Source organism: Paramisgurnus dabryanus, chromosome 8, assembly GCF_030506205.2.
Source record: "Paramisgurnus dabryanus chromosome 8, PD_genome_1.1, whole genome shotgun sequence".
Taxonomy (NCBI): Eukaryota; Metazoa; Chordata; class Actinopteri; order Cypriniformes; family Cobitidae; genus Paramisgurnus; species Paramisgurnus dabryanus.
Genome location: NC_133344.1, coordinates 3464916 through 3480933, shown reverse-complemented (window position 1 = coordinate 3480933; position 16018 = coordinate 3464916). Strand labels below are relative to the sequence as shown.

General features: G+C 40.6%; 3 protein-coding genes across 14 annotated transcripts in view; 2 read left to right on the top strand and 1 right to left on the bottom strand.

Annotated features, from left to right (window-relative positions):
* The window catches only part of LOC135771657 (NACHT, LRR and PYD domains-containing protein 3-like), a 328830-nt gene that overhangs the window by 126022 nt on the left and 186790 nt on the right, over positions 1–16018 (top strand). For 6 of the 12 annotated variants that reach the window (XM_065281982.2, XM_065281978.2, XM_065281977.2 and 3 more), the window contains 5 exons: positions 1012–1185; positions 1390–1545; positions 2233–2406; positions 2908–3081; positions 5232–5405. The exons of 2 other annotated variants lie outside the window; for them this stretch is intronic. In XM_065281982.2, the coding sequence (XP_065138054.1) occupies positions 1012–1185; positions 1390–1545; positions 2233–2406; positions 2908–3081; positions 5232–5405 (852 nt within the window). The remainder of the gene's footprint in view (positions 1–1011; positions 1186–1389; positions 1546–2232; positions 2407–2907; positions 3082–5231; positions 5406–16018) is intronic. 4 more of the 12 variants (XM_073815395.1, XM_073815396.1, XM_073815392.1 and 1 more) reach the window with 1 other exon arrangement.
* LOC135771709 (uncharacterized) lies at positions 10002–12082 on the top strand. The gene is made up of 2 exons (XM_065282085.2): positions 10002–10883; positions 11101–12082. Exons 1-2 carry the CDS (start codon positions 10155–10157, stop codon positions 11851–11853), a joined length of 1482 nt encoding a protein of 493 aa, XP_065138157.1. The 5' UTR covers positions 10002–10154; the 3' UTR covers positions 11854–12082.
* Positions 12232–15940, bottom strand: LOC135771731 (uncharacterized). Its single transcript, XM_065282117.2, has 4 exons — positions 15732–15940; positions 14397–14591; positions 13704–13789; positions 12232–13594 (listed from the first exon to the last, which is right to left on the bottom strand). Exons 1-4 carry the CDS (start codon positions 15807–15809, stop codon positions 12640–12642), a joined length of 1314 nt encoding a protein of 437 aa, XP_065138189.1. The 5' UTR covers positions 15810–15940; the 3' UTR covers positions 12232–12639.

Below are 16018 nucleotides of genomic sequence, written 5' to 3'. Positions count from 1 at the left end.
CTTTCCTCTCCAGGTCTCCGGAGGATCGAGGATCTTGACTTCTGACAGACACTGCCACTCTGACATGCTTTTTTATACCCAATCATGTTGCCAATTGACCTTATAAGCTGCAAATTTGCTCTTAAGCTGTTCCTTATATGTACATTTAAATTTTCTGGCCTCTTATTGCTACCTCTCCCAACTATTTTTGGAATTTGTAGCTCTCATGAAAATTTGATATGTTATTTATATTCTATTGTAAATAAAATATAAGTTTATTAGATTAGTAAATTATTATTTTCCTTTTTATTTACAATTTCTACAGTGTCCCAACTTTTTCTGATTTAGGGTTGTATATATATAATGTGTGTGTTTATATTAATCTTAGCCGCTGTACTCTGCTACTTATGTTGTCCACCAATTTTTTTTGTATTTTCTCCTGCTTTTATTAATGTAAAGCTGCTTTGAAAAAATTAAAAAACTGTCAAAGGCGTTATATAAATAAAATTGAATTGAAAAGATGCACTCTCTGAGCAACTAAAGGAGAGTTTACTCGCATGTGACTTAAATTAACAAAGTCTGGTCAGTTTGGAAATATTGCCTTGTGAATGCGAACCGAACCAACATGAAATTGCAACATTGTAGCCATTTAATCCCTGGTTTTGGAACAAAGCAATCGATCTACAGGTCTGAAAACACCCTGGGCCCTATTTTATGTTTTACGATTAGAATAAAGTAAAACACTACAATCATTCAGAAATAAAAACATAAGCGAAAATGTTGTTATCTCTGATGAGAGGAATCTGATTTCATTACTGTATAAAAAATAAATCACACAGTTAATATAAACATAAACTGATGAAGTTCATTTCCTTATAAATCTCACTGATGTCTTTCAGTTAAACACACACACATAAATGAAACTAAAATTAAAATGTTCATAAACACTAAATGATGAAAGGAAGAGAAACAAATTCAACTGACCACATTTGATCTGTGTGTGAACAAACGGTGTGTCTCTATTCTCTACAGGTTGTGTAGTTGTGATATCACAGATGAAGGTTTTGTTGCTCTGACTTCAGCTCTGAGATCAAACCCATCACACCTGAGAGATCTGGATCTGACTGAGAATAATCTAAGAGATTCAGGAGTGAAGTTGATCTCTGATGTAATGAAGAATCCTGACTGTAAACTGAAGATACTAAAGTAAACTCTCTTACTTTTACAAATGGTTGCTTAAAGATGTTTTACATTTGATTGAAAATAGTCAGTGTAAGATTAAAATAAACATTTAACATAAAATTAAAATGTATAAAAAATGGATTGTTTGTTTGTTTGTTATTTTATATTATTTTGGATTTTAATGTGATTCCTGTCACATACTGATGTTTGTGTCTCTGTTCTCTACAGGTTGTGGTGTTTTAATATCACAGCTGAAGGTGATGCTGCTCTGATTTCAAACTCCTTACATGTGACAAAACTGAATTATATTAATGTAGGAGATACAGAAGTGAAGCTGATCTCTGATGTACTGAAGAATCCTGACTGCAAACTACAGATACTGGAGTAAGAGGATCTCTAATAATGACTTAAATAATTATTTAACAAAATCATGATAGTATTATAGTATAATAAACCCCATCGATGGTACAGTAACACAATTTCAGCTTAAACTATCAGTTTCAGGATCTTTGCACAACACTCATAAGATTGAATATCATTATAGTTGTGTGATAAACAACCTGAAGATTCAACAAAAATACATAAATTCAAGAAGTCTATTAAAATGTAAATGTCAATAGATTTTCATCATCATGGATTAGTTTTTATTTAGTTATTGTGTCGTCTCATTTTCGTCAACTAAAATTATTTGTCAACGAAATTAACACTGGTGCCAGCTTTCATACATGTGTGTACATATTTGCACAATCTGTGCACCAATACTTGTTTTTGCATTACAGGGGGCACTACTATTCTAAGAAAAACAATAGGACTTTGCCCCCTTTCGGTGCAGGTCATTCTGGCCTGCTCCACTGTGCTCTGGCCCTAATAAATTCTAAGGAAAATTCTAAGGGTGCTTGGCCCTAATGTTATTAAACAGAGCAAAAATAATAAGGCTTTGCACCTACATTGCAGGCTGTGGCCTGCTCCTCAGTGCTCAGGCCCTAATAAACTAACAAAAGAAAATCAATGTTGATCTGACGTGTGTGTTGTGATCTGAGAAGGTGACATTTGTATCTCTTTTCTCTACAGTTTGGAGCAGTGTAATATCACAGATAAAGGTTGTGTTTCTCTGACTTCAGCCCTGAGATCAAACCCATCACACCTGACACATCTGAATCTGTCTGTGAATAAACTAAGAGATTCAGGAGTGAAGCTGATCTCAGATGTACTGAAGAATCCTGACTGTAAACTGAAGATACTGAGGTAAGATTGTGATCTGATGTTCAGACAGAAATCACATATAGATTATAGTGAGACTATATAGAGATCATACATCTGTAAATGGATTTATAGTATTTTAATTTAATCTTTGTAATGTTGTATTTGATAACATTGAATTTTAGTTCCTCCCAGCGCTAAATGTTACAGAAAACATAAAAATTAAAATTGAATTATGATGAGAAAAAAGTTAAAAAAACAAAAATCATTTAGAAATTAGAACATAAGTAACATTTTTATGATGTCCGATGAGAATAATCAATTTCAAGATTTCATTACTGTATAAAAAATATTAATCACACATTTAATCTAAACATAAATTGATTAAGTTCATTTACTTGAAAATCTTATTGATTTGTCTCCGTAAAACACAAACACACATAAATGAAACTAAACTGAAAATGTACATCAACAAAGAGAAACAAATTTAACTCACTGTAGATTTGATCTGTGTGTGAACAAACTGTGTGTCTCTGTTCTCTACAGGTTGAGGAGTTGTGATATCACAGATGAAGGTTGTGTTGCTCTGACTTCAGCTCTGAGATCAAACCCATCACACCTGACACATCTGAATCTGTGTAATAATAAACTAAGAGGTTCAGGAGTGAAGCTGATCTCTGATGTACTGAAGAATCCTGACTGTAAACTAGAGATACTGGAGTAAGATTGTGATCTTATGATCAGACAGAAATCACATATAGATTATAGTCATAGAGACTATATAGAGATCATAACATTTGTAATGGTATTATAGGTTTTTAATCAAAGTAATGGATTTGATAACTAAAGTTATTCAACATTCATCTGGGGCTGTGACGGTTGTCATAACCACCACACAACCGGGTGGTAAAGTGGGACCCACGGTGGTGCCCATGTCACAAAAAAAATTAAATATAAATTACAGTCTCACACAGCAAGATGTCTTCAAGTTCACGGGAGCACAAACAGCCAGCAGACTCCAAGTTAGTGGGCTATTTGCAAGAGGAGGCAACTGAAATCAGTAATGAGGCAACAATGAGGGAAGATATACTCTCTTGGTCACTCAAGGTTGAGAAAAAGTATCAATCTGCACTACTAGTACATGCGCTATCAAGCTAGACTTGAGGACCCACCAAAATGGCCAAGCACATATGCTCAGTTGCTTCACATTTCCCAATTAAAATCACATGGAAAACGTGACTGTGCCATTTTCCTCTTGTTCCCGGCGCGTAGGCGCTCCAGAGTCTCTGTCGTTGCTAGGTAACCTAAGCATTATTTGACATTGTGACGAACACCCACCGGTGGCAAAAATACAGCGCTTATGAACACACACATTTTTTTAGAAATGTATATCTGATCCTTGTTTACATTTTTATATTTTAAAATATATGTATGTATTATATATAAGCTTATAAGCATCAGTGCGCGCATACACATACCCTCCCACACACATTATATAACCACCACACCACTGTGGTGAATTGGTGCATTGCCAAAGTCACAGCTTTAAATTCATCACAATATTTTAAAGGTGACATAGAATGATTGAACAGAGTATTTATCCTTGTTCTGTGATGTGACATATAGACAAAAATTTAATTTGTTTGGGTCTGTAATGCCTTAGAAGCTTCCTAAAAACCTCTCTCAGATAGCTCTATTAGGGTGGGGGATTTTAAACAAGTGGTTTTGCACCTATTTGGCTCCCCCTACTAGCCTGGTTAGCCAGACCTACATCAAGATGTAAGGTCTGGCAACTCTTCACACAAACGGCTCAATGCAAGGGGCGGGATATAAGGTTGTCCCTCAAAATGCCTCTGCACGCAATAGGATAGCGCTATGACGGATCAGAGCAACGAAGAAGGTGACGTAGTTACCGTAACCAGTCGGCAAAACTCCAAACACATCTTTCTTGCTTAAAAAGGACTTCAGTAGGGTTTATTTGCTCTTCTCTCAAAGAAAAACATAAGTCTAAGTCCTCCAGAGTCGCGGCCAAAGCCGCTTCAAAAGAAAGCTGTTCGCCAGCAGCAGCAGCAGCCATTCTCTGTTTTCAAGTAGGAACCGTTGCAGCTCTGTCGTCATCATGTTAAGCCCGCCCCACAGACGCTACACACGATGTAATTGGCCTGACCAAATTTTGTTTTTTGGACCGGTTAAGTGTATTGTGAGTGCCTAGACTAAACCCTGGCAGCAAATATATTTTGCGGCCGCTAGGGTGCGTCTAGATTTCTAGGCTATCCCCCTACTGGCTTAACTTGCAATCTCATTACTGATTGGCTGACTTTGCTGCCACTCAAAAGATGTAGCCAATTATTTTAAAGTGGAAGGGCAGTTAGATGCCTATGATGTCATAAGCATCAGTTTTTCAGATTGGGCTGTTTTCTGGCTGACATTTTCTAAAAGAGGAATTTCTATGAGACTGAGATGTTTAGCATGTTTAGCACTTTTTGTATGTTTGTGAATGTGGGTAGACTACCATTATTCAACAAAGACAAGATAAAAATGGTTTTTCATTCTCTGTCCCCTTTAACTCTTACTGAAAATCACATCTTTTGATAAATAAAACTTTAAAATTGAATTATGTTTGGGGTAAAAGCAAAAATCATTTAGATAGAAAAACATAAGAGAAAATGTTATAATGTGTGATTAGAGGAATCAAGAGTTTATTTCTGTGTAAATCTCACTGATTTGTTTCAGTAAAACACAAACACACATAAATGAAACTAAAATGAAAATGTCCATAAACACTTAATGATGACAGGAAGAGAAACACTTTCAAATCACTGTAGATTTTATCTGTGTGTGAACAAACTGTGTGTCTCTGTTCTCTACAGCTTGTATGGTTGTGATATCACAGATGAAGGTTGTGTTGCTCTGACTTCAGCTCTGAGATCAAACCCATCATACCTGATAGATCTGGATCTGTGTCTGAATAAACTAAGAGATTCAGGAGTGAAGCTGATCTCTGATGTACTGAAGAATCCTGACTGTAAACTGGAGTTACTGAAGTAAGATCATCTCTCTGATAGTCCACATGTACTGAGGATTAGTTGAACATAATACATTTCTTATATTTTCTTTTAAATAAGAAACACACACTAAAATGTAAAGGATATATAAAGTCAATAAGAGATCTGATCAGTCTCATGAATTATAATGAGACATTGATACACAGGGCTCTTAAGTTTTACCAAAACTTTGGAGTGAGATTATCTGTTAGGGGAGGGGGTATTTGCAGCAGCGTCCCCCTCTGCCCCACCCAATTCTCAAGTTTTTGCTAACAGTTTAATTGTACCAATTGTTTTGTAAACAAACTGTTAATGATCATAACATTTGTAATGGTAATATAGGTTTTTAATCTAAGTAATGGATTTGATAACTGAAGTCATTTAACATTCATCTGGGGCTGTGACGGTTGTCATAACCACCACACAACCGGGTGGTAAAGTGGGACCCACGGTGGTGTCCTTCTCACAAAAAAATTACAAATATGAATTACAGTCTCACACAGCAAGATGTCTTCAAGTTCACATGAACACATACAGCCAGCAGACTCCAAGTTAGTGGGCTATTTGCAAGAGGAGGCAACTGATATCAGTGATGAGGCAACAATGAGGCAAGATATTCTCTCTTGGTCACTCAAGGTTGAGAAAAAGTATCAATCTGCACTACTAGTACATGCGCTATCAAAACGTGTTTTCAGCGTGGCTGCAAACATTATAACCACAAAAAAATTCTCAGTTGAACCAAGTGTTGTTTTACGGATGGAAGTGCAACAGCATAGTGGGTGCTCCGGGGCTAGGCTTGAGGACCCACCAAAATGGCCAAGCACATATGCTCAGTTGCTTGAAATTTCCCATTTAAAATCACAAGGAAAACGCGACTGCGCCGTTTTCTTCCTGTTCAAAGCACGTAGGCGCTCCAGAGTCTCTGTCATTGCTAGGTAACCTAAGCATTATTTGATGTTGTGACGAACACCCACCGGTGGAAAAAATACAGCGCTTATGAACAGGCACGTTTTTTTAAGAAACGTATATCTGATCCTTGTTTATATATTTATATTTTAAAATATATGTATGCATTATAAATAAGCTTATAAGCATCAGTGTGTGCATACACATACCCTCCCACACACATTCTATAACCACCGCACCACCGTGCTGAATTGGTGCATTGCCACCATCACAGCCCTAAATTTATCACAACATTTTAACTCTTACTGAAGTCACATCTTTTGATAAATAAAACATTAAAATTAAATTATGTTTGGGAATAAAAGCAAAAATCATTTAGATAGAGAAACATAAGAGAAAATGTTATAATGTGTGATTAGAGGAATCAACAGTTAATTTCCGTGTAAATCTCACTGATGTGTTTCCAGAAAATACAAACACACATAAATGAAACTAAAATGAAAATGTCCATAAACACTAAATTCAATTCAATTTTATTTATATAGCGCTTTTCACAATTGTTACGGACCCAATTAACAACAATTGTTAATTGTTGCAAAGCAGCTTTACATGAGTAGATGTAGATGAGAACACAGAAAATCAATAGATAGTATAAGAAGTAGAATATAGCGGCTAAGAATAAAACGTACAAGCGAGCGTATTAATAATGTAACGTATACAGTACAGTGCTAACTTAAGCCAAAGTTGGCTGACTCTCCTTGGGACGAAAAAACCCCCTAGGAGAAAACCCGGTGGGAAAAACTCCTAGAAGGACAAAAACCCTTGGGAGAAATTAATATATATTTATATATATAGACACGGTAGGGATAGGAAGCGGGTAAGCGGATTAAACTGGTTCAGCCGGTGGTTGTTGGTCGTGCATCGGCTGGGCATCACGTTGAAGGACAGCCAGTAGATAAGTGGTGCGATGACCTTCACAGCAGCAGGAACTGGGTCTGTTTGTCTCATTGTCCTCGGGGTCGAGGACGAGACAGGGAGACAAAAACAGAGTTCTATTAGTGTAGGGGCCGTTCGCATGTAATGGAAGTGTCATACATTATAGTGGTTACATTACCCATATGACGTATGTGAGTGCTTTGTTCTAGACAAAATAACTACTGCGGGAAAAGTACATTTACTGGACATTCTATGTGAATGCTTTGTTAAAGAAGAATGTCTTAAGTTTAGATTTAAATTGATCGACTGTGTCCGATTCTCGAACATTATTTGGTAAATCATTCCAGAGCTTAGTGACTTGAACGTACACAGACACGAGAACAATACAAAATGATCCTGCACAGAACTAAGGACACAATAACATTAAATAGAAAAACCAAACAAGATAACGAGCGGGAACAGGTGATGGGAGAAAACCAATGATTACTAATAAGCAGGAGAACGAGGGGGCGTTACTAGATAACGTTACTAATTTAGAGAGCTCTTCTATTGTAGTAGGTTTAAATGACTCAAGATGTTTGTATGGTAATCTAGTGGTAAATGTACTATTGGGTAGAGTGGTGGCTGCTTGCGTAGTTTCTATGTTTTCCCTAGAAACGTCTCGGTTACGGATGTAACCCTCGTTCCCTGAAGGAGGGAACGGAGACGTCACGTCGTGACCGACGAATTGGGAACTCGCTTAGAGAGACCAATCTGCTTCGAATACTACTAAAACGCCAATGAACTTGGCATTGAGATATTTGCATAATGCTGGCGCCGCCCCGCCAGGTGCGTATATAAGCAGCAGGTGCAAATAGGGAAATTAGCTTCTTATTCGCTGAGAAAGCCGGAAAGTGTGACCGGCCGTAACAGCAGGTGGCAGCACCTGTGGCGACGGGACGTGACGTCTCCGTTCCCTCCTTCAGGGAACGAGGGTTACATCCGTAACCGAGACGTTCCCTTTCAGTCGGTCACTACGACGTCACGTCGTGACCGACGAATTGGGAATCCCTATCAAAACGCCACTAGGGGCTGACCTCTTCCAGTGACTGCGTAAAAGCCCTCCGGTTCCACTTAAGGAGGAGGAGGTAGGTTTTAAGGCAGAAGGCCGGGCACTAGATGTTCCTTTAACCCCACAGAAGTGCCAGCGACTGGGAAGCGCCCTACCTGAGCGGGATAGGAACGCTGCGGAAGCCACCACCCGTCTTAAGGGCTAATGGTGGGCGAAAGTCAACCGTAGTTGAGGAATAAGACAGCCGTGGCTGTGTAAGCAAAGCAGTGCTCTGCTAAGGGAAACGTGGGCTAGTAGGATTAACCCCACGGAAAAATACTCACAATGGAACCCGGTGGGACACAATGTGGAGCCCGAGCCAGACACGTAGGTTCGCGAGGATACAGCTAGTGAAAGGCTGACAGCCAATGCTCCGCAACAAAGGCTGCCAGGGCAGCGGAGGAAGAACAATTCAAACCATTACGCATTTTTGTTCTGAAGGCCTTCCATACTGACACAGTTATGAAGCATCAGTTGGAGGCTGCAAGCCGACCTGCGAGACTGTTCTCCGTGCCCTCCCTGGTGAGGAAAGAACACGAGAGGATACAGGCTCGATACGAACACTGTAGAATTTAATGAACGTATTAGGTGTCGCCCAACCAGCAGCTCTGCAGATGTCTGTTAGCGAGGAACCACGAGCGAGAGCCCAAGATGAGGCAACACTCCGTGTGGAGTGCGCTCTCAAATTAAAGGGGCAAGGAATACCCTGAAGATTATAAGCCAGGGCGATAGTATCAACTATCCAATGAGACATCCTCTGCTTAGTGACAGCTTTCCCTTTCTGCTGGCCACCATAACAAACAAAGAGCTGGTCTGAGGTCCTGAGGCTTTGCGTGCGATCCACGTAGAGTCGCAGTGCGCGTACGGGGCACAACAAAGCCATGGTTGGGTCTGCGTCCTCCGGAGGCAGCGCTTGCAAGCTCACCACCTGATCTCTGAAAGGAGTGGTGGGAACTTTGGGCACGTAGCCTGGTCTGGGCCTCAATGTTACACTCGAGGCAGCAGGACCAAACTGAAGGCACGAATCGTCAACAGAGAATGCATACAAATCCCCTACTCTCTTCATTGAGGCCAAAGCTAGCAGGGTCAGAGCTTTCATTGATAAAAGCTTCAGACTCGCAGACTGCAAAGGCTCGAACGGGGGGGCCTGAAGGGCTTTCAGCACCATGGACAGGTCCCAAGGAGGAATAGAAGGAGGGCGCGAGGGGTTTAGCCTGCGAGCGCCTCTTATAGTGTAATAACCAAATCATGCTGGCCAACTGATCTGCCGTTGATAAGTGAGTGAGTGACGAGCAGAAATAGCGGCGATATCAACTTTAATGGCGAAGGGACAGCCTACCATCTAACCTATGTTGAAGATATAAGCACAATGTTAATGGGGCATTCTCTGGGGTCCTCGCGTTGCAAAGAGCACCAGGTGACGAAAAAGGTTTATTAAGCGCGTAAGCCCGTCTTGTGGACGGTGCTCGAACCGCGTCGATGGTGTTAGATACCGTTTGCGATAAATCACCTAAACCTTGCGCGCGCTCAACGACCATACATGGAGATCCCACGGGTCGGGGCGCGAGTGCCAATGTGCCCCTTCCTAAGAAAGAAAGTCCTTCCTCAGGGAAATCCGCCAGGGAGGGCTGTCGCGAGGAGCATTAACTATGAAAAACCAATTCGCTCTGTGCACAATATGGCGACCACTGACGTTTCTAACTTGACTGTGTGGGCCAGTACTTCCGGTGAAAACTTCCGGTGATCTGAGAGTGAGAGCGGGAGACAGAGACAACAGTGAATGAGATCAACAAACTGGATGACTAGATGTTTTTATTATGAGTGTTTTTAGAATTAAAGAGAGGCGACTTGCCTTTCAGAGAGTTACAGGCTCAACACTTCATTGTTGTGTGCCATTATGTACCGTTTCGTCAAACTACAACAAAGTAATCAGCTTTCATGCATTCCCCGTTGATGCTGCGGTACGGGCTAAGTGGATGCAAAATATCCGGAGGGATGACTTCAACCCGACCCAAAACACCCGGGTCTGTAGTCGGCATTTTAAGCAGACTGATTTAAATGTGACTGCCGGGGGGTTGAGGAGGCTGAAGAAGGGAGCCGTACCAGTTTACTTTTCGTGGAATGGGTACAAACTACCTGCGCCCCGACCGAGCGTCTGGGAACGGCGTCCGCGGGCCGAGAGTCCCGCACCAGAGTCAGACTCGGACTCGGAGATGGATACCGAAATGGCCATAGATCATGACTACTGTGTAGTCCCTGAAACAGGAGCGAGGGCGAGTAATTTGGCAGACGAGAATGAAGCCCTACGTCGCCAGATCAGAGAGCTACAACAGCAGTTAGAAGCCCAGAAACTTCGCCAGCGTTTTGGGATAGATCGCCTGTCTACATCAGATGAGAACATGCGCTTTTATACCAGGTTTGCGTCCTACAAGAGTTTCATGGCATTTTGGAAATTAATTGAACCTGCTGTGATCCACAAGATGGTGCGCATAACCAGTGCCAAGACAGCTTCTGCCAGCATCAGCACAGTCCATCACCCAACAACGGTAGGTAACATGACGTGCATACAGTTGTTGGCTTAATGTTACTGAAATTAGATTTAAAATATTTTGTAATTGCCCCTGTTGGTTTGTGGAGTTAACTACATCTAACTAAAAAGTAAAAGCCAGCCAGCTGATGTTGGTATTATTTTCTGATGTAGGCTATACTTAGTAATAGCAATGTCAAGGTAACTAAACAGACTTTTGTTTTTTATCTGAACAGAAACTGAGACCCATTGATGAGTTGCTGCTGTTCCTGATGTATCTGTCAGTGGGTTTTCCTCTCAATGACCTTGCAGAGAGGTTCAGCATTCACCGCACTACTGCAAGTCGGATCATCTCCACATGGACTCATTTTCTGTACTGCCTGCTGGGAAGCCAGCGCCTTTGGATTCCTCCAGAGGTAGTGAGAGCTCACCTCCCACCTGAGTTTGCAGATTTTTCAGATACACAGGTAGTCCTCGATTGTACAGAGATATTCTGTCAGACGCCATCCTCTCTGCTCCTTCAAACTGAGGTGTTTTCTACCTACAAATCGCACACAACATTCAAGGCTATGATTGGCATGGCACCCCACGGTGCTGTCACTTTTGTGTCTGGGCTATATGCAGGCTCTATGAGTGATCGCGAGATCTTTAAGCTGTCTGGGATTATAAAGCTTTTAAAGCCAGGTATGGCGATCATGGTGGACAAAGGTTTTGTTGTGGACAACCTTGCTCCTTGTAAGGTGTACCGGCCTGCCTTTCTCAGCAACAAACGACAAATGAGTCGAGAGGATGTCAGACAAACACAGTCAATTGCACGTCTGAGAGTGCATGTGGAGAGGTGCATAAGGAGAGTGAAAGAAAACAAACTGTTTGACAAGGACATACCACTGTCTATATGCGGGAACATTGATGAATTGTTCAGTGTGGCCTGCTTCCTGGTCAGTTATCAGAATGGGCCGTTAGTGAAGGCATGGGCAACTCCCCAATGAGTTAAATTGGTAATTTTGATATTAATAAATCGTTTAGTCTTAAATAGTGTTTAAATTGTATGATGTTTTCTCTCTTAATTTTTACTACTTTCGGTTATCTTTTGATATTTTATTATTAGTGTTCAAAATGTATTGTACGTGGACGTTTTGTTTGATATGTTGTGCAGCACTTTGGTCAGCATTTATGCTGTTTTAAAGGGCTACAGTATATAAATAAACTTGACCTTGATCTTAAAGATCTATCTTGCTTATTAAAAACAATTCTTTGTGTCATTGCCTTCATTACATTAGCTTTGGATTTTTACTGATGACTTGAAATCAAATAAAAACACACACCACAGATGACATTAGATGTAGAATTTAATAAGAACATATTGAATAACACTTATACAACGATCTAATATTAACAATTAGGGACGCAAAACGATTAATTACATCCAAAATAAAAGTTTGTATTTACATAATAAATGTGTGTGTACTGTGTATAATTACTTTGTTTTTAAATGCACATACGTGCATGTATACATTTAAGAGAAATGTATTTACATATAAAATATATAATATAAATTACATATAAATGCAGTAATATGCACATGCTGCTGATAATAATATAGTTATTGCAAATAATATGCAAGCATATGTGTGTGTTTTATAGATAAAATAATTATACACATTACACACACACATTTATTATGTAAATACAAACTTTTATTTTGGATGTGATTAATTGTTTTACAGCTAATCACAAAACTTTTACACCAGGCTGAACCATTAATGTTTTAAAGATCAGATCAGGTAATGATAGAAAAAGAAAAAATCCCCCCTCTCCCTTATAACCCTAGCAACCTCTGCATCTGTATAAATTCTTTGTACAAAAAGGTCCTCCTCTGCAAAAACCACAAAATCACACCACTGCATTCCAGTGATAAGCAGTTGGCCTTGCACCTGCCAATAGTAGCTGTGGCTTGGCTTCAGACGCAAGGCGCCACTCTGCATGTGCAGGCAACCAGAGTCAACATAGCTCTTCAAGTTGGGGCATTTCACCTCCACCAGCCCGAACGGTGGTGCCTCCGTTCGATCAAAAACGACACCATCTGGAGAGGATCCGAGCCAGGGAGCATCTGGATGGATGACAAATCCTGATGGCCAGTAGTTGACGTTTTTAATGCGGGCATATTGCTGAATAGCTTCTGGCTCCAGTGCCAGCCCCCTCTTCATCAAGGCTGTCTGAACCCCACCTTTGCGGATGCGTTCTGCAAGGTTCTCTGCAGAGCTGTGACCTCGGACATGGCACACCTCACGGAACCTGGATGAAGTGATCCTCATCTTCCTCAGGCTGTGCCACTCTGCGCTGCCACTCTGTTCTCTCGTAGCCATCTCGATGGATCTTGCCATGTCAAAAGTAATGTTAAGGGACATTACATTAAGGTGTTGTTGGTGAGTGCACACAAAGGAACATGTGGTTGGGTCCAGCCTGTGACCATCTAACGGCAGGGGTGGTGGAGGGGGTGCGTCTGGGTGGTGGATGATTACCCTACTCACTGGCAATGGGTGCTGATATGAAATGGGGCTCCCTTCTTGAACGGTCCCAAAGGTTGAATCAACAAGAGGGACATCACTGCTTATCGAGAGTGTAGTGATTAGCGGAGCAAGTTCTGCCGCGAAGTCCTGGTATGCCTCGTCAACCTTCAGGGAATCTGGGTCTGGCAAGTCACCCCGCACTGCTTTGTAGCGCTTGCTCCTTTGAAAACAGTTATGTCATAATTATAAAAAAAGAAATAATAACTCTTAAAACAACAAGAATCTGACAATGACTGCAGAATAGATTATTATTTGAGAGTGAATATTACCTTACACCATCAGCAGCTGTGTACTGTCTTGACTTGGGTTTGGTTGAGATGAATACCATGTTACCCACTCTGCCTGGTTTCACACCCTATCAAGTAAACAAACAAATAAACAAATAAAACTTAAGGACAGTTGGTTAGCCCCCATAACATACCATCACACGTAGGGGTGTGTCATATCATACCGTCCACGATAATAAGGGTATAATTTTTTACATATAAATGACACAGCGACACACTGACGTATGGCACATTTATGTTCCCTAGTGCGCTCATCAACAACACCATTCTGCAGTACGTTAGCCTCCGATGATGATTTAGTACCTAAAAAGGGAGCTACATCACACAGACTCTTATGTATAAAAGGCATGTGACAGTGTGACAGACAGATTGAAATCAAGCTTCCTTGTGTTGTGTAAACTCTTAACAACAACAATACCCCATAGTAAAAACGCAATGGCAGAGCAAACATTTAGGTGAGATAAATGTAGTAAGAAAAAAATATTCTATATCGTCATAAATATAATTTTTGCAATATTGTTGAAATATAGCAATATAATTAACCCTGTAATAGATTTGGTAATGATGCGCTTGTTTTGTCTTCATTGTGCTTTTTAAACAAGGTTGTAGAACTTATATCCAATTTCAAAAAAAAAATATATATATATATATTAGCCTAAGTTCTTAAGTACTTACCAATCTTCGTGGTTTATGCCATCGCTGCTCAGTTTCTGTGCAGCTGAGGACAGGTGGTACTGCTTTTAGTTGTAGCGTAGAGTATTTTGTGGTCTGATACAGTAGTGCAACACTGTGGTTGCAGAGAGCGGTTCCAGCCACACAGGAGCACTCAGCCACCGCTATTTGAATCGGTGAGCTGTCCTCAAAAGTAATCTATGAATAAAACATGATTTTAGCAAATAGTAGAGGTATGATTCATAAGGCTACCAGAACAACTAGAACAAATAAGACAGCCTCAATAATCTTAAAAGATTTTCTGTTGTATTAAAATACAGTTGTTACTTAGAACAAATGAACAGTGTTAGTAAAACATTGAACAGGTTAGTATAGCCTAGATTGAGGGTACAAAATCAACGCTTACCTCACACTGACTAATGTACCCATCATGAACAGGCCTACTTATGCTCCAAAGAACGGGAGCAGTAACAACCAGTTTCTGGGGTGTCCATGAAAGTATAGTTCAGGTTTAAATCAAATAAACAGACTTAAGTTTTCTTATTGATATTCTACATCCACATCACCAACTATAGCCACAAAAATACCCCAGAATCTGACTTGAACTGGTTAAACACATGTTTTGTCACCCTACTCTGAGGTCGTGAGGCTTCTCATGCTTCCTCATGGACCTATAACATACAGCCCTGACGGTCACCCTCCCTGCAGGGTCTTTGTTTGAAACTGTGGGAATTTAGCATCATTCATGTAATGTTAGACATATAGACCAATACTTACTATAGCTGCAAAAGAAGCACGAAACAGAACTGTATTCTGCCGTACTGTCTGTGCGCACGACACTGGTGCGTGTCTTTCTGTGTGTGTGTGTGTGTGTGTGTGTGTGTGTGTGTGTGTGTGTGTGTGTGTGTGTGTGTGTGTGTGTGTGTGTGTGTGTGTGTGTGTGTGTGTCACAGTCAGGGCATTTACATGATATGATTAAGCGTGCAGCACTAACATAAACCAAAAAGAAATACTCAGACCTGTCAAATAAATAAACGGCTCAAATAGACAAATAAATAGACAGCTGTCTAAACTTAGCGATAGATTATGTTTTCTCTACGCCCGGTTGAATCGTTTGTTTTGGTTCTGGAAAGTTAGCGCTTTTTCAGGGTGCTGCGTTTTTGTTTTGGTCGTATCGTATGCACCTCAACCAAAAATAAAACGTTTAAAAACAATTGTTAATTCTACAAATCTAAAATCTGTACAGGACAACTGACCTAAATGTTAACTACATAGCTACTGCTACCTAGTTAGTGATACAACAATGTGAACGTGTTTTGCTGTCAGTTTCAAACTTACCTTCATAGTTGTCAATAAAACTTGAAAGGTACATCTTGTACCCCTTTTCCCGTTTACTCCGGGGGGCAGAGCATCCATTTCGGACGAGTCTGTGGACGTCTGATATAGTAATTTTTGGCAGGTCTTGGAGACATCTGGTGTAAAACATCGCCATCTTGCCGGAAGTGCTCACCCACACAGTCGAGGTGCGGAAGTAGAACGGAAGTAGAGTCGTGCACGGAGCCAATTCCCAGTCGTCCAGTACGGACGATTAATAAAAGGCTCTCCTCGTCCTGCCTGACTTTGCA